The sequence below is a fragment of the Mauremys mutica genome, chromosome 2 (genome assembly GCF_020497125.1).
Source record: "Mauremys mutica isolate MM-2020 ecotype Southern chromosome 2, ASM2049712v1, whole genome shotgun sequence".
In the NCBI taxonomy this organism is placed as follows: domain Eukaryota; kingdom Metazoa; phylum Chordata; order Testudines; family Geoemydidae; genus Mauremys; species Mauremys mutica.
In genome coordinates, this window is record NC_059073.1 from 240,782,894 (window position 1) to 240,802,853 (window position 19,960).

The window sequence follows — 19,960 nt, forward strand, 5'->3', positions numbered from 1 at the left end:
TAGAAATCTTTTTTGTTTATTCAGAGGAAGCATCAGTAAAATACACCATAATTTTGTTTTTAAGTAGGAAGCTGTTCCTAATAGAAAACGGTAAAGGGTTTGAATACTTAGAATGATTTTTTAAATCTTTCTACTTCATACTGTCTGTATGTTTTGTAGAACTAGGTTATGTTATGTCATGTGTCTGTCTTGTGGAAGCCTTCCATGTGCAGCCTTTCATATGCACCTAAGCAAACCTTTCTAATTTCACATACACTGCTAGACCAATCTTTACTCATTAGGACTTCCTGGTTGTCGGTGGAGAGATGGTTGGTCACATAGTACTAGCTTTCCTTATTTCCAGCTGCTAAATTGACTTTAAAGACAACTAACAATAAAAATAAATATGATCTTAATATCAACAATCTCCACAGAGACTCAGATATTATACAATTGTCAATGGGAAGAATGTTGTCCCCACAATCCCAAATGGCAGTTAGAGGTTCCACTATACAATCTCCCTATTAAGATGCAGTCCACACAGTGTTTAAAAGAGAGGGAGAGAGCAAAGAGAACCTTTATAATCAAACTACATGTGTTTCCATTAATTTACAAGACTTTTCAAATATCAGCGCCAGTCCTCCAAACAGTTAAGCTTGTGTGTAACGTCACTCGTGTGAGTAATCCAATTGACTTCAATGGAGCTCCTCACATGAGTTAAGTCATGTGTAATGCTGACAGACCCTGGTCTTCAGTGGGCTGGATTGAATCTGGGACCTCCGGAGCTAAATGCATGAGCCACATGGCTCTTAGCCAAGGCTGTAGCAGCCTCATCAATCACTAGCTGGGCTAGATGCCACTGGAGGGGGACAGAGTGCCACATCAAGCAGACATGGGTTACACAAGCACAGGCTTCAGTGTTTGCAGGATTGAAGCAATAGATAAAACATATATGTCAGGGGTGGCCAAATTTACTATCCCTCCGATAATAATAATTTTCAGAAGTTCGAGAGACAAAAGACACACACAGTTTGCCCCATGGGTGCAGGGCTAAATCCCCAAGACTTCCCTTCTCCCCGCGTGGCAGAAGCCTCTAACTCCACCATCCTGTCGCAAGGCAGAAACCCCAAGTTCCCCCCGACATGTCTGGTAGGTGAAGAATGGGGAGAGGCGTGGGAGGCTCCACGAGCCACACTATAACTGTAAAAGAGCTGCATGTAGCTCACAAACCACAGTTTGGCCACACCTGATTTATGTGATATATGGATGTAGTTGGATGATAACTTGAACTCACAGAACCATTCCACATAGGTACTGCAGGTACTCCTAAAAGCCTAGACATCACAACAGTAATGAATCGGTGTTTCCAATATTTTAATGTAATTCCTGGACTGCCATTTTCAGGAGGCACTAATAATGAAAAATGTTGGCATCCTTGGAAGGTAGGTAAGGGCAAAGGACAGCTTATAGTATGTTTCCAAATATTCATGTTTTGCTGAGTCGATTTATGGTTTTATTGAGAGGGGATATGAGGCTGTCTTTTAAATTGTAAAGCTGGTTTAGAAAGCATTAGCTCAATAAGCCAATAAGTGTTTGCTTTCATTAGTATGAAAAGAAGATTACATGGAACTTTGATGTCCTACAAATGCTACTGAGCAGATCTGCCCATTTTCACATGCAGGGTTGTGAATTATGGTAATGGAGGAGAAGATGTTTATTCAAATATTTCAAAGAAGAATTCTGTGAACGTATGTGGCAAATTGCTGCTCCAGCAACGTCGTCAGTATTATTGACCAGTTTGAGACTTTATACTTTTTATGATGCTCTCGGATCAGCTAGTCTGTACTGCCTGTACACAGCAATATAAATCAGGGCAACTTCATTAACTTCAGTGAAGCCACACTGATTTACACCAGGTGAAAGTATGAGTTGTTATTTCTATAGAGTGGATGTATTCAAAAGGAATGCAAGTTGCTTGCTCGTTTTTAAATTAGCAAAGAATCCTGTGGCACCTTATAGACTAACAGACATTTTGCAGCATGAGCTTTCGTGGGTGAATGCCCACTTCGTCGGATGCCCGACGAAGATACTAATGTTTTTAAATTAGTATCTCAAGATTCAGAGATATAGTAGGGTTTGGTAAACCTGCTTGCAATAGGAAAGTGGGAAAGTTTGCTGGGAAACTAATGGTTTACCCACCAGCTTTTGCATAGTTTAGCCCTTTATTTAAAACTCATACAAGAACTCAGTCTGCCTCCTATACTTTCCATAAACCTTGTGCGTGGCATCCCATATGGTGTAAATAATGCAACCAGCAACAGTCAGTTTCAAACTGTGGGCCTAGTTCTGCTCCTGTTGTAGTCACTGGTAAATCAATAGGGTCTAAACTGGGACTATATGCCAATGTTTTGCTTGTATGCTGAAAAAATAGAGCATTTCATATTATCATGTAGACAGGAACTGTACAAAGCTAAAATATCAGAAGTGGTCAGGCCACGCAGAGTAAAAAAAAAAAAAGACCTGCCACTAAAATGTGCAGTCCTTTACATTTGTTAGGGGAAGAAAAATGTATTTCCATTTTATTATTTTTTGAATATATTTATCAAGGAGACAAACTAAATTTTCATTGTTTTATGCGGTTAATGTCTTAGAAAAAAGTAATAGGTGTTTGGCACTGCACGACATACCACTGTAGAGTCCTGTTGATGTTTAGAATCTATAAAGCTTTTGTTTACAATATAATGGTTTAAGCGACTGTGGAGGAATTAAGCTAGAAAGAAACACTCCTTCATGCAATGTTAAGTCACAAGATTGTCATGATAAGATATTTGTATAGATTGCTCCATTTTAAAGTAAACAGTGTGTAGTAGTTGCACTCTACAAGCACTTGAAGACCATTATAAGAAAGTATGCAATTAAGAGTATTTGGTTTATACAACATCACAATAAAGTTACAATGAAATATACATGTGAGAATAGATTGTGCAACTTTTGTGTTGGCAAGCGCTTTGTAACACCAGAGAGCCCACAAATTTCACTGAGACTAGTTGCCGGAGTAGATGTTCATCAATATGAGTAAAAGTTACACAATCCAGCCCTTTAAAAAGAAAATTTTAGGGGGAAAATTCTGATGGGCCTTTTTCCTGTTGAATAGTAAGTACATTTCTCCTTGAGTTGTCCCATTGAAATAACATACTACTCAGTGTGAGTATCGGTATCACAATCTGACCCTAGCTGGCCAGGCAACTATCTATGAAACCTCTAATGAAAAACCAGCAGTTTTATTTAGTTTTGATTATTCTTGCATGCAGAATTCTTTGTATTGCAAATACTAACTTCCATCCATAAAGCCAGGGTTTGGCCAGTTGCTGAAAAAAGCCAAGCAAAGGGTGCACACTTTTTAAGTTTTTACATATGATTTTGACTTTGTCCTCTTTAGAGCAGGATCTTTTTACATTACTGCTGGGTTGAGCATGCTGGTGGAGTGCAATAAATAAATAACATGGCACAAAGTAAATATTTGGTCTTTTGTTAGTAGCCTTCTTTCAGTTACGCCTCAAAAGCAAGGATATCAAGGTAGGTGCTATTCATGGAGAAGAAATTGCCAACAGGGAATTCATATGCTTTCTACATACTGTGGGGCAGATTTACCACGACATTACTCCATTTTTACCAAGGTCTAAAGTATATGTGGTATGAGTATTTATTTCACTGATGTAATGCAGCTGGGAAGAGAGACTGGAATTTTGGTAGTACAGTACGAATGAGGTTGACAATAATGTTTCTTTAGAGTAAAATAGAAAGCTAACTTTTGTGTCAGAGTAGCACAGATAGAGATGATCTTTCATAATCTTTTTTCCAGTCTTTGTTAAACAATATACCAATAATTTTAACCATGGTAACATCCCTACCCTCAAGCAAGCCACCGTACAATCAGTCATCCCTTAATGAGATTATTCCAGATAGCACATTCTGCCACCAGTGAACCAACACATCCTACTATACTGGGTGAAATTATAGACCTGGTGTTCTAAAAACCAGACAGGAACAATCCTTAGAGGGTGATTTGTATGTTTCACAATAGTATCAGTATTTGTATTAGCATAGTCCGAAAGAGCAAAAGTTTACAAAAGAAAGACTGTCAACCAACCAGTATCTGAATACTGGCCTACATTTTCTGAAAGTATGCCTGAGCTTGAGGGTGGGGTCGACACATAATATAGATTACTGTATTTTACGTAACGTGTTATGAACCAGATGTAAATATTTTGTGTTTTTAGAGGGAATTTAGGTTCCCACTCGACTTTGTTCTCTGCCTCTATACCTACCATTTGGCATAGGCTCTAGCCAGTAAAAGAAAAATGAGGGTGTTTTTTTTTTTGCCTCAATTGCAACAGCTGCAAAACAGATGGAAGCTGACATGAAATCTGCCAAAAATCATTTCCAAGTTTCCCACCCATTTTCCACCAAAGACAAACCAGTCAGGTGATATGAACATGGTCCTTAAGGTAACAAAAAAGATGGGATCTCCCAATCTTGCCTTTTTAGAGACTGTTAAAAAGAAGCATTCCAGAAAAAAAAACACCCCTAGATTTACTACTATGGAAATTAAAACAACCAAAGTTTATATTAGTAACAAGTCCAAAAAACATTATTCTGAGTAGCCTGAAATTAAAGGGAGAAAAAGAGAGATTTGTGCATAAACCACAATAAAAAGCACTGAAGCAGAGAGAAAATCAAATGTGTATAGGAGTTTATAATTGACATGACACCACCTAAATCCACCACATTTTCAATGCCTGAATTGTTGAGTATTTATTTTTTTGGATGCTTTAAAATGCTACGCAAAACCCCATTGACTGACTCTTTGCCAGCATAATTATTATGCTGTGTAATTATCTTAAACTACTTGTAAACAAACACACTGATATACACCTGGTGGGCGTTTAACTAACCAAATTTCAGAATCAAGCAATACAGTTAGTTGATGTTGGATTTGAAACTTGAGAGATATCCAAACCCTTGTTTCAACACAGTCCCTAGAAGTTTAATCATTCTGTTGTGTAAACGTAGTTACTAAGAGGAGCGTGCTTGGTGTCTAAAGTTTCTATGTACTTTTCCAATTTTAGCATTTAGTTGTATTTGTATTTATCATGTGTTTTTTCTCAAGGTTCTTTGAACATCACATGGTGCTACAGAAGACATAAATGTTTAAAATAAATTAAACACAATTTAACATTTTTCTCATGCCTATGTTTATGAAATCAGATTCATCAGGAAATATACAAAAGATGAAATACTTCAGTCAGATTATTAATAACAAATTATAATTTAGTCTGAGTTCTCTCAGCATTTCCAGTGACATGAAGAGGGTAAATGTTGGCACAATGAAAAGACTAGCAACTAGAAGTTCATGATGGGGTCCTTCCTTGTGTTCACTGAACATTCTTATGGCTACTAGCAATGAGTACAAAGAATTAATTAATCTCTCACCTCTAGAATGTATGATTGTAGCACCTAAAGATTACTGTGAAAAGCACCATAGAAAACCCCAAGCAGCCAAAGCCCTTAGTAACTGTAGTAACTGTGGCAAAAGTGATTTGAATTCTCCCTTAAGATGCAATGTTTTTGCTGCTGGTTCTGCAGCCAAGCAAATTTAATTTAAGCTGCCCTACTGGTAGATAATTATAACTGTCATTATATGTAAACAGGCTTGGCTGTGCTCTATCAATCAGTGTGTGCATGAAGAATCACCAAACAAGGCAGTCCAGACTCTAGAGTGCTGTGCCTAGCCAAAGAAAGAGGCGCATGACAAGCCATGGAAACATATTCATTGATTTGCACGCCATGTTGGATGCTTCCAGTGTGGAGGCCAGTTAAAGCATACCTTGCCAAACACTGAACCCTGATGACATCAGCACTCAGTGAGATGCCAAAAAAAAAAAAAACCCTCACAAAAATGCAGACTTTACCAGTGTGCCAATCTGCCAATGAAAACATACTACTGACAGAATGACTGCTGCCAAAAATGTACAGCGTGACATTTACTAGTATCCAGTAATGGTAGGAACGTCTAAATAACAAGTTGCCCCAGCAATTTTAGTTTCACACAGGCTAATGTTACTGGCTGTCTTAAATCCACCCGTTCAGGCTGCATGCTAGCAAGCATGATTAGGACAAATACTTCTTACATGCTTGTGTTACAGTTACATTTGTCTCTTTGTGCCCCAATATCCCAGGGGCTTGGGATTTAGATTCTGAATTCCTGACTTTCACAAGTTTAAAACCTACTGCTTTGACTTTACCTACAAATACCATTATCCAAAGGATGACTTGTCTCACTGAGATGTATTTTTTATCATTAAGGTTGTACTGCATTCTTAGTTCATTTACTGTTCTCTGTGATGATCCATATGCTTGCAGTGTCTTTCCCAATTGCCACGGCACCAAGAGTTGTTTTCTGCTTAACTATAGGTGGTACTACGAAGCATTCTTCTCGGATAAAAAAAGTCTTAGAGACTTTGGACACATTCTTCATTCTGTCAATCTTAGAGCTCATGCCCTGCAAAAGGGTAGGGATATTTTTTCACAGGAACTCAATGTTATTCAAAGGATTTTAATCAAAACGATTCTTCCTACTTATTAATATGTGTGCACACTAGGGGGTGCTCTTAGAGTTGCCTCCTTTCTCTAGACTCATAATATTCCTTTTACCATAACTGGAAGACATGCTGCATGTATCAAGATGAAAAGACACCTTGTTTATGGCCTTTATGTCCTGAGCATTACCCCTTCTGCAGGAGGTCACTATTAACTGCCTTGAATTAGGGCTTCTCTACATTGGAAATTTTGCCATTTAAACTATACTGGTAGAGTTAAAGTGCCAAAACCCACCTAAGGTGGACATAGTCATACCAGTGTAAAAGTGCATATACCAGTATAACTTATTCTGGTTTAGGTCTGAAATAAGCTATACTGGTATAAGCCCTAGTATCACCACAGTTATACGAATATAAAAGTGCCTTATAACTGCATCAGTAAAAACATGACACCCCACCACTGATATAGTTGTGTCAGTATACATTTTCTAGTGTAGACCAATCCTCAGTGTTTAATACTAAAGCATGAAGCAGTACTGAAATACTCCCCAATCAAACTACCATTGTGGTTATCAGCCTTATGAACAACATTGCTGCTGTTCATGTAGGGTCAATGTATATTCAGAGATATATAAGGAAAGAGTTCATGCTTGTGCAAGATGTCTTCAAGTCAGCAAGGCCTGATGAAATTCATCCTAGAATACTCAAGGAACTGACTGAGAAAGCATCTGAGCTATTAGCGATTATCTTATAAAAGTCATGGAAGATGCGAGAGATTCCAGAGGACTGGAAAAGAGCAAATACTGTGCCAATCTATAAAAAGGGAAATAAGGACAACCTGGTGAATTACAGACCAGTCACCTTAACTTCCATACCTGCAAAGATAATGGAGCAAATAATTAAGCAATCAATTTGCAAATACCTAGATGATGATAAGGTGATAAGTAACAGTCAGCATGGATTTGTCAAGAACAAATCATGTCAAACCAACCCAATAGCTTTCTTTGACAGGGTAACAAGCCTTCTGGATAGAGGGGAAGTGGTAGATGTTGCGTATCTTAACTTCAGTAAGGCTTTTGATACTGCCTCTCATGACTTTCTCATAAACAAACTAGGGAAATACAACCTTGATGGAGCTACTATAAGGTGGGTGCATAACTGGTTGTAAAACTGTTCTCAGAGAGTAGTTATCAGTGATTCAGAATCAAGCTGGAAGGGCATATCAAATGGGGTCTCTCAGGGATCAGTTCTGGGTCTGGTTCTGTTCAATATCTTCATCAATGATTTAGATAGTGGCACAGAGAATACACTTATAAAGTTTGTGGATGATATCAAGCTGGGAGGGGTTGCAAGTGCTTTGGAGGGTAGGATTAAAGTTCAAAGTGATCTGGACAAACTGGAGAAATGGTCTGAAGTAAATAGGATGAAATTCAATAAGGACAAATGAAAAGTACTCCACTTAGGAAGGAACAATCAGCTGCATACATACAAAATGGGAAATGACTACCTAGGAAGGAGCACTGCAGAAAGTGATCTGGGGGGCATAATCAATCACAAGCTAAATATGAGTCAACAGTGTAATTCTGTTGCCAAAAAAAGTGAACATCATTCTGGGATGCATTAGCAGAAGTGTTGTAAGCAAGATATGAGAAGTATCCTTCCACTCTACTCTGCGCTGATTAGGCCTCAACTGGAGTATTGTGTCCAGTTCTGGGTGCCACATTTCAGAAAATTGGAGAAAGTCAAGAGAAGAGCAACAAAAATGATTAAAGGTCTAGAAAATGTGACCTATGAGGGAAGATTGAAAAAAAAATGGGTTTGTTTAGCCTGAAGAAGAGAAGACTGAGAAGGACATAACAGTTTTCAAGTACATAAAAGGTTGTTACAAGGAGGAGGGAGAAAAATTGTTCTCCTTAACCTCTGAGGATAGGACAAGAAACAATGAGCTGAAATTGCAGCTAGAGCAGTTTAGGTTGGATATTAGGAAAAAAATCCTAACTGTCAGGGTGGTAAAGCACTGGAATAAATTGCCCAGGGAGATTGTGGAATCTCCATATTGGAGATTTTTAAGAGCAGGACTGGCAAACACCCGTCAGGGATCGTCTTGATAATACTTAGTCCTGCCATGAGTGCAAGGGACTGGACTAGATGACCTCTTGAGGTCCCTTCCAGTCCTACATTTCTATGATTCTAAGTGTAACTATCACTTATAATCCTCAAAAGATGGTTTAGGTTTCCATCTAAACTGATACATGGAGAATGCTCATATAAGGATTCAAACATATGGAATGAGATTTGTAAATTACACATGGACCTGAATTAGGGTGTGGCAGAGCTGCAGCAGTTGAGGAGCAACTCCAGGAAGGAAATGCAGTGTGTGTGCCAGCATGCTGAAAATTTTGGGGAGAATTATGCTTCCTGGTGGTGCCCCCAATTGGCTGATGCAACACACTCCGCGGGCTAGTACATAAGGAAGAGAGGAACATGACTCAGGTTCCTTCCTGCCATCTTTGAGGTAATTTGCACCCTGGGTAATCAGGAAGGAGCTGTGCTGCTCTGAGAACAGAGACTTAAGTTTTGTCCAGCTCTTTTGCTTGCAATGAAGCTGTGGGAGAAGGGTGTTTTTTACCTCTCTCCACTCTACTCTCACCTTCTCAACTGCACAGGGACAGGACACAGTCTCATCCATCATGATGTACTGGAAATTTATGTTTTGCATCAAATAAAAACATTTTCCCCTATTCAGTTTACATTCTTATATCCTGGCCTTCACCATGGTATCACTGATTTGGGGTTTTGTTTTGTTCTTTAAATTACTCCATTGGGATTTGAACCTATCACCTTTGGCAGCATAAACCTGTGACTGTAGCATTGAATCATTCATTAAGATTTCTCATTAATTTGCATAAAAGCCACTGTTTTTTTTTTCAAGCAACAGGGTAATAATGACCCCAAACCCACCTCATTCCACTCTTATAAACCTGCATAATTGTTAGTAGTTTTGTTATTGGGTTCAGTGGTCTGGTAGGCTATTTCAAGCATGCTGATGACTCATCTGACATAGAACATCATAGAGAGACTGCTTATGCGTCTGTCCATTTGGAAATTGATGCAGGTTTCTATTTAAATCAGCAGCTGAAGTGTGAATGTATCTGTGACATTTTTGAGATGGTTCATGAGGCCAGGAGTTGACCAATGATTCTCATGCTGCATGCCTACTAAAGTTGAACTTGCAGGTATTGTGACATGCCCAGATTTGAAAAAAATCTAGAGCAAAAGACATTTTATGGGACAAAACTTTAGGACTGTTGACAATCAGATCATAGTATTTATTCAAATAGGGCCTGGTCCAAAGCCCATTGATGACAATGGAAAGACTCATTGACTTAGTAGCTTTGCATCAGACCCCTGATACTTTGCTGTGAGAGTAACTGAAACTATGAGGGTTGTGAGAGGATTTTCACTGTTGTGATAATGGCAGAGATGATAATTTACCTGCATCTGCAGCAAGAATAGTTTAAGGTATAGGCTATGGTGGCAGCACTACTTTCTATTGCATATCTAAAAGTTTAGGGGTTCATGGAATGTCTACTTCTGGGCATGCTAGGGGGCAGCACCCTATGATTCTGCAGTCAGTGCTCATCCATTTCATCATCATGCTGTTGGCTGGATTTCACATGTTCTTCTCTTATTTATTTTATTTCTGTCAAGCTGTAATTGGATAAAATTGAAAATGTCCCCTCTGATAGGGATAGCTTTATTTGACATGTTAGTGAAATAATAGAATAGCAGAATAGAATAGCCTTGACATGCCATCCAGTAGGTGACTAGCCAGAAGATTCATCCTATTCAGTGCTAGTTCTTTAGTTACATTCAGGATTCTTGGGAAAACACCTGCTACTCTGCTCTGTGGCAGTGGGGGGTCCATTAGTATCAAAGCCAGCATGCTTCTGCTATTCCAGGGCAGGGCAGTTTTTGAGTTACTCATGTAGGGGATGAGCACAACCTTAATCTGTGGGGTTTAGTTCCTAATAAATCACACCCTTGTCATAACTTTCACTTGTATCTCTCCTTTGTTTCAGATTCCCAGGAAGGAAATTACAAATCAGAGGTCAACAGTAAGCCTAGGAAGGAAAGGACAGCCTTTACCAAGGAGCAAATCAGAGAGCTAGAAGCAGAATTTGCCCATCATAACTACCTGACCAGGCTGAGGAGATATGAGATAGCAGTAAATCTGGACCTCACTGAAAGACAGGTACTGATGGAAAGTAATGGATTTTAAAGTGTTTGTTTAATATTTAAAACTACCAGCAGCAGGCACTCACCCCAGCTGATTTGCCCATAGATATGCTAATGGGTAAAATTATACTGAATGACAGTGTTGCTGTGAAATAGATATTTATAAATTCAGTTAGCCCATTGAAACAGGCGTTTAATATCAATGAGTCAAGTAGTGTATCTGCCAGAATGGAATAAATGGGTTTTCAGGTTGCCCAATGCATCTCTACTTAAAATACATCCAGTCTTCTATTCTGTGGTTGTGGCTAAATATTTACAGGCATTGTGACAGCTGTCTACCAACTATCTGCTCTCTGAATTGTGAAAAACCACAGAACAATCTACTAGAGTGGGAAGGAAGACATCACAGAATGGCCAAACCATAACTAAGGCTTCCATTTGAAGCATAGTAAGCAGTGTGTGACTTTTCACACCGGCAATGTTTTGATGACAGCTCTGCTCTCTTCAAGCTATACACTTTTAACACAGTTATTCATGAAAAGAAAAAATGACATTTAAAAAAAAACCTTTAAAAAGTTGTTTAAAAGAGAGCAAAACCTCTTTATTGTCAGTCTCTGAGGCAGGGATGAGAGGTTTGAGAAGGAAACAGAATCAGTGGGAATTGCATCTTAACTCCCAGAAAAGGTGCTTTGATACTCCTGAAACACAAAGCTTCATTTATTCCCTTTTTGCTTAAAAGCTCAACTCCATCAACTCAACTGGAAGTTTACCCAACTATTCACCACATTCTGGCTGTATCTATGCTAAACTTCTGGGGGGAAATTTTCTATTCTCACATTACCAGTAGTGCAGTTCCAAATGTGACAGCACCCGTGGGCGCACCAGAATGGACAGAGTACAAACTTTTATCACCCTGTCATCTTACCCTGTTCTGTGAAGTAGGAGGAGACAGTGGAATTTCTCATCACTCTTCTCAGTTTCCTGCTCTCCAAGCCCTCATTCTGCAAATACCTAAGCACCTACTTAACTTTTTTGTCTGTAGCCACATTGACTTCAATGGAATTAGTCATGTGTTTTAGTTAAGCATGCACTTAAGTTTTTGCAGAATCCAGGCCCAACATATTAATGTTTAAATGTGTACATTTTCAGAAACATCCAGAAGTTCTGACACAACTAAATCTAATCTTCCATACAATAATATTGTTAGCTGAAAACCTTTTATCCTGGCCTGATTACATACCCGAGTTTGTAGTAATCTTCCTCTCCTGAGGAATAATTTAAATTATATCTGAAATTAAAATCAATAGGTACTCAGATAGCATGCTGATGTGTGCAGTATAAGAACTTAAAGCTATTAGCAGGCTGACCCAATCCTATGCAAAATGTCTGATCACTAGCTGGAATGCATTAGACAGTGGGTACAGGGATGTTATATAATTATATATATATACACATTTTACAATATGTAACATTCATGCTAACTAATTTTGGTGGTCTGCCCAGAAATAAGACCATGCTTCATGAAACTCTAAGCATGAGAGGCTAATAAAGACTGGTCAGTTATTCAAAACTTAATTTACATTTTCTATAAATAGTACCTCTCCATTTAAACTAGACCCATTTTATACATGCATGCGCATACATGCAAGTGAAACAGGATTTTCTTTGGGCACTTCAAAGACATGTACATAAAATAGCATTCTAAGTTAACCTCTCCGTCTTTATTATGCATACCTTTCCGTCTTTATTATGCATATGTATTTCATCACATCAGCTAGAAGTCAGTAATTTGTTTATAACATGAAGATAATAATGCCAGATAGCATTAATTTTGCTAAATATAATAGCATGCACTTAAAAAAAAACATTGTCATTCCAGTGGAGTTACTTTCTGTTATTTAAATATGTTTGTTAGATTTATAACTTGTGTCCTTTAGTATCAAATGCAAAGGGAAATTTATTATGGTGGGGAAAAATAAATAGGAATATTGATCTCTAAAGGCTCAATCTTACCATCCTTTCTCAAGCAAAACACCCATTGAACTCAATAGACTTGATTTCAATTATAGTCTTTAGTAAGAACTGTAGCAAAGTGTTCCCTACTTGTCTTCTGACAGATCCATAATTTGTGTTTGTTATGTAATGTGATCATCCAAAGATCCAGCATTATCCGCTTTCCTTAATTCCTTATCTCTTAGGAATTTAAAAGAATATACTTTACAAGAAATTGCCTTTCATCCAGCCAGGGACTGGACTAATTGAGACTAGGAATACTGAGTTGATTGCACAGAAAGAATCAGTGGAATCTAAATCTGAATTCTACTTGAATGTCTTAAAATTAAAAATCATAGCTGGATTCCATTGACTAGTATGAAACAAATGCCAGTGTATTTATTTTTGTTAGACTAATACAATACCAAGTACATGTTTATTACTTCCCCATGACACTTCCCTTTGTATTTAATCCTTTTTTTGTATTCACACCATAGTTTGGAGGTCTGGATGAAGGAGATGCAGGGTGTTTCCTGAGGATTAATGATCAGATGGGAGAAATCTCAACTAGTAACTAATCCCCAGGAAGTAGCCTGAGCTGAGTTCATAATTGCTATTATCAGCTGGAAAATGGAAACAAATAAATAAAATAATAGATGTATGTTTTTTCTTAATGGTTGATACAGTTTAAAATGCTATGTGCAGAGCATGGCTAGACATTTAACCACCTGTACAATAGCAAGTCAGATTGCTTCAATAATCTCAAGGTTCCATTTTGTTTACAGAATAAAATATTGTGCCAACTCCTCTCCCTCTTGCCCTCTGCTGCACACAGGTGCGGGTAAATGTCCTGAGGTTGGGAGCCTCAACCTATTCCTTTTCAGGGTCAGACTTGGATTTTTCACACCCATGAGTGACATAAGTTGGGTCGACCTAACTTTTTAGTGTAGACAGTTACAGTGGATTTTTCCTTGTAAGTAACAACAAATAAAATATTGAATAATAATAATTCATGATGACCTTTAACTGGTTTACCACTGGCAGGGTAAACCAACTGACTTCAATTAAGTTGTGCCTACGACAGCAGTGGAATTAGCCCAGCATTATAGGTTGGAGTGACACAACCATATGATGAGATGATTCTGTGTTCCAAAGGAAATTTAGTTTTTATTTCAACATACTGTACAGGGAAAGCTAGATCTGAACATATGTCTTTGGAAGTTCATTGGGAGAAAAAGCAGTCTTTCGAGACAGCTAGGTCAAAGAAAAACCTCAGACTTCCTTTGCTACACAGTCATGGAGGGGAATGTGAGGGGATACTTTGTAGCAGATGTGTAATGTCAGTACTAGGTATTGATATTTGTGATCACCTCTAGGTAATTATAATGAACCCATCCACATAACATCTGAGCATAACCCTTCTTGTTAATCACATGTGACACCTGGGCTGCTGGGAATGCTGGTGCTTCCCTAGCATTTTAGCACAAAGGCCTGGATAGTTTCAATCAGGAAGGGAAAGCTTTTAAAGATTCTGCATGAAGGAAATACACAGCAGCACCGTGACTTATAGCTTTATGCATTTCAGTCAGAAAGAAAGAGGGGGCCATATACTGCACTGAAGATGTCCTCTGTTGTCCACAACAAAAAGATGATTGGCAAGTGGATGAAAACCTAGCAGCACACTCCAGTATCCATTTGCTTTCTGAAAATTGCATATATTGGGGCAAATTTTGCTGTCACTGCCCCTGTTGTACATTGGGAACATCTTCATGGAAATCAGATGAATTACCCTGGTGTAAAACTGGTGTGAATAAGACCAGAATCAGGCCTTCTACTTCCAAATTGTATGAAAGCCTCCAAGAGTGGAATTCAGGGAGTCAACAGACCTGATTTTCCCATCATACCGACTTCAGTGAACGTACTCCAGGATTACACTGCTGTGAGATCAATATTCACTTCTTCCATGCAGAATCAGAATGTTTCTTAAATACATTCCATTGTTAACTGAATGAATGTTAACACCATACTAGCATCCACACACTAGCATATTATTGTTGTTATTATTACCTCAGTAGCACCTAGTAGTCCCAACTGAGATCCGGGGCCTATTGTGCTGAGTGCTTTACACACACACTAGGAAATAAGCTCTTCAGAGAAAGGGCTCCAATCTAAATAAAAAGCTAGACATTCTCATGTAGCCCAGCTCATTTGGCCTGGTTTCCAGAAGTAATCTTGGCATAGAGCAGTACTTCTGAGAATGATGTGACCGTGCTGGAGCATTGGCATTTGTGGCATAAACTATCATTTCCCAAAACTTCTGCCAAAGGCTGTTTTTACCAAGAATGGTGTTCAATGTCTGGTAGTCACTCTCTCTGACCAGGTTATAATATGGGTTATAAAATGTGGGTTATAATCCTATGCCAACCCCAGCTGTAGACTCATCTATATCTGAAAGGTCTTCAGACCTTGGAGGAATGACATTCTTTCTGCAAATAGAGAATCAAATGTTAATGTTGGATAATACAGCAAAGAAAAAAAGCAGAGGGTATTAGCTGTATTAAACATCTCCACCAAGAAGTTATGTTTGTGAACAGAATTAACCACTGATGGAATTAATTACTTTACATATGTTGTTTTTACTAAGATTCTGTAAAAAAGCAAACATCAAATTATTGTACTGCATCAGAGAGGCAAAAATAAACAGCGGAAAGATATTGTCAGTCATCCTAAAGTTACCTCTTTCAGTTAGTTCCCAATATGTGGCAGATGTGAGATAAATTATGGGACCCATTATCTTAGGAAAGCTCAATCTTCCTCTTGACCATGATGATAATTTCTACCATACGTTACAGCTTAAACAGGACATCACCACCCAACACTTCATAATTACCTTTCTGGCACTTAAAACAAACAATAGAAAAACATATGTTTTACCGTATTTAAGAGCCCACGTAAAAGTGGCCAAGTTTCCTACTAGCATCAAAGCGAGGCTCAAATTGAATTTCCAAACAACTTCTAAGGTCAGCACAAATATAAATTCCTGGTGGAAGGACATGTTCAGAAAAAAAATGTGTGAAGGAGCCAAGTCCTGATTTTTGTTGTTTGCATGTTAGGCTAGGTTATTCAGAATGTCAACATGGAACAGGAGTGAGCATGATTTATATGGCACCCTAACAAAAAAAAAAATCATTGAGGATTACAAGAGAGGAGTATCAAAGAAAATTACTTAGACATCTCAAAGTCCCAGATATTAAGAGTGCACTTCAAGAGCATTTCAAACACATATGGTGGCTCTATCATCACACTGTAAAAATTCCAGCAATATAGGTGCCTACAATTCCTGCTCCATCGCCTATAGAGTGCACTCCCAACCCCTACTCAGCCAGCAGCTAATAATTTTCAGCTGGCAGGACTCTAAGTATTCTGAAGAGCCTGTTAGTATAAAAATCTCTTAGGTCCCTAGATATTTGTAACCTTGACAAGCGCATTCTTGGCTTTTTTGTCCATCCAGATAAACTTGGAGAAGGCGCCATCCAAACTTTTAATATCTCACTGTGGGATGAGGAGAGGAAGCAGCTGCAGTGGGGTATAAGAGGTGTGGCAAAATGGACATTTTTATAGGGTTGATCCTGCCAAATGTAGAAAGAGTGGGAGATCTTTCCACCTCACAAGATCTTTTTTGCACAGAGCTAATCAAAGGAGCAACATTGCAATTCTTCAAGCTAGCTAAGGTTACCGGAATAAACAGTTCAAATATGTAATGCTTCTATTTGCCAATGTAAACAGAAAATCCCACCTAGTCAGATTAAATTCCACTGAGGAGGGCTTATTTTTTGCTAGTTAACCTTAAGTCCCAATATCTGCCCAAAATCCATCAATCACTTACAAAATACCCAGAATCAGTGTTTCTTGGTAGGTGATGAGGAAAATAGTTTGTTGTAATAAAGAAAGGTTTTATGCTCCCTTGTCTGAGTTCTACATAATGAAAGTCTCTAGTCTGTCAGTTTATGAAGTGGTGCCAGTAGTTCCATGAGTAGATAAATAGGAATGTCAAAAGAGGTGCCTTTTTAATGTTTAATTCTACAGGAAAGGTGGGTGAACAATGCATTATTATATAAATGGGGGCAGTATATGAACAGTATCTAGCATAGTGGGGCTGTCGTCCTGATTCATGCTTTTTTGGTGCTACTGCAATACAAATAATAAACAATAATAGAAAATCCCCATTACAGAGGTGTCCTCCAAACAAAGGTCACCTCACTCTGTAGTCACAAATGGCTGTTTATACTTGGTTAAAATTCTTTTCAGCATCTCAAGACTGAGTGATGAATCCTGCAGTCCTTACTCAGGCCAAACAACCTTTCCAAACAAAGTCAGTGGTTGATTTGCTGGAGTACGGACCACCTTAACATAGTTAATCAATATCAGTCTGATATACCGTATTGTCGAATCTTGTCTGGAAGTCAACTGCTCATTCCAAACTTCCACTTATTCAGCAATGTTCACATATGCTATAAAATTTAAGTCTATGGGTAAGTCTATGTGGTGAGCAGCAGCCCATGCCAGTGAGTCTCCGAGCCCAGGTCGACAGACTTGGGCTTGCAGGGCTCATGCTACGGCACTTACAAATAGCTGTATAGACATTATGACTTGGTTCTGGAGCCTGGGCTCTGAAGTTTAGGAACGGGGTTGGCCTGTATTCCTCTGGATTGTTCATTTTATTTAAAATAATACCCTTAAAATAAAATAAAATCTAGTGATACTGTTATGTTTGTCTAAAGTAAAATAATTACAGAAGAGCATTGCTACAGTAATTCCATAGTTTCTTTTTTTCTGTAGAAAGAAATGCTCCTGGAAACCTAAAATATATCTAATGGGTAATTTAATACATCATTTTGACTTGAGTAATTATTTACTTTTTAAACAAAAGTTGATGTTAAAACTTCAAATGATGAATCTACTTTTGCTTTATAAATTGGGAGTGGAGTTACTGGTTATAATTCATTCACAATGGGAGACCTTATGTTAAAAGATTCCAGTGCTTCAGTGGAGCTCAAAGGTTCCAACTGCTAGCCATGGACAGACTCTTACGTATGTGCGGCAACCAATTGAATTCAGTGGGGTTCTGGACAAGCAGAGTGATCTGCCTGTGCCAATCAGGTTATGATGGGATTTGGCCCAAAGTTCAAGGATTGTTCGGCCAATGTTTCTGTTAAAGCTAGCTTTAACAAAATTGTGCACACATGTTGGGGAAGAGGTAGGACCTTGGGAGTCCTCCCACCTAATCCCATGTCTCTCAGTAGAGTTGGCCAGGACCAAAAGGAAGGACAAACTGTACTTTTTTTTGAGGTTGGCATAGAAGCTACATTCCGTAGGAGTTCCAGCTGGAGAGGTGATTGCTCTGTATTGCACCTTTGGAAAGTGATGACTTAACATCACAGTTGAGTTCTAAGAAAAGTGACACATTTTGTCAGTCTAAAAATCAAACAGAACAAAAACTGAAACAACACATTTCTGAAACTTTGTTTTAAGTATCTTTGTAGATTCACTCATGGGTTCTTGTTATGCTAGGTACTTATAAAATGTAGCATCCATTTAGAGGGTCATTTGTATTCTTTGGACCTGGTCCAGTTGAAAATAGCTGCAGCTTTTTGAGCCACGCCAGCTGTAAAAGACCGGATGTTGGCTCTGCAGCCAATTTACTATCAAAGATACAAGATTGGCCTGCTTTGGAAGTCAAGAAAATTCTAGTTTTGAAGGCATGAGCTGAGCTGTGGAGATGGTTAAACTGAATGAAAATTAGGGTTCTTCTTTCGTGGCCTATGCGAAGGCTTCTGAAGCTATGGAGCCTAAGAGGTCTGCAAAGTTGTCAAGTTTCTTGGAGCTTCCCTCCTTTAGTACTAAACTGTCGTCATAGAGCGAAGTGAGCATATTCCTCCACTGAGTCCTAATTCCCCATTGCCTTGGATTTATGAGTCATTTGCACCTGTGCTAACTGGCTGTGAAATACTAGCAAACCGGAATTCTCCACTTACACCTGTAGAAGCGCTTTATTGTACACTTACTCCATTCAGGTGTAAATGTCTGCACAAGACAAATCAGTGCCATCTTGGCTAAAATGATTCTGTCCCACCAACACATTTTCCATATTATGTGTAAGCAATTTTGACATAGTATGAACAATAGTAACTTCAGAAAACCAAACTTGCAACTTCAACTAATGTAACAAATCCTGATATAGTGTAGTGACAGTACTGTACATACAGAAGTACAGTATACAGACTGCATTGTGACAGACCATGATGAAAATGCATGATGGCAGGGACAGCTGTCTTGTGGCAACACCTGCAGCCAACATCCCCAAGATTGCAAACAACAAAAAAGGAACTCAATGTAAAACCCACACCACAACGTCTGCATGTGAATGCAAACAATAGCGCATGAACTGCCCCATTCTGTTCAGTGTGGGTAATGCTGAAGTCTAACTAGGACATTTTAAAAAGTCAAGATTAACTATTTTGCTGATGATCATTTTAGCAAAGCTATGAAATTAATTGTTGCAGATCATTGCTGGATGAAGTGGCATTTATCAGGGTGGAGTGCAGTGGGGTAGATGGTTGCTGTCAAGGATTGCTGGCATTGGGAATGAAGTAGTCAAATCTCTGCTATCCTCTGAAATGTTAAGTCCCCTCCATCCCTGCCGAAACGTAGGAGGGAAGGATCAGAATGTGTCACCTTTCCAGTACCCAAAGCTGCCTTTGAGTAACAAAAACCAAAACCAACTCCCACACTTTCCTGGGAGCCAAAAGTCCCACCTGTCCATTATTCATCTGCCAAAACCTCCAACTTTTTCTCAACAGTTGCTGCTATGCACTTCTGAATATTCAGTACAAAAATCTAAAGTGTAAAATAAACTGAATTATCCATCAAAATAAATAAATTGAAGGGACACAGAGAGGGCTAATGACAAGAGAAAGGACTATACTGTGTAAGTCTGGGGTTCTTGCTATGTAAGTTAGGTATAATGCTTCGCACAGAATTTGGGGCTCTGAGAGATGTGCATTTGTGTTGTATGTGTACAAGAAATGATGAGGCAGTGTGGCATAATGGTTTTATTGGTATGTGTTTGGGATGGGTGCGTTATTCATGAG

The 19,960-nt window shown here is 38.6% G+C and overlaps 1 protein-coding gene across 1 annotated transcript in view; it reads left to right on the top strand.

The window, feature by feature from the left end:
- Nucleotides 1–19,960, top strand: part of MEOX2 (mesenchyme homeobox 2) — a 72,745-nt gene that overhangs the window by 41,360 nt on the left and 11,425 nt on the right. The window contains exon 2 of the mRNA XM_045003090.1: nt 10,661–10,833. Coding sequence (XP_044859025.1) covers nt 10,661–10,833 — 173 coding nt within the window. The remainder of the gene's footprint in view (nt 1–10,660; nt 10,834–19,960) is intronic.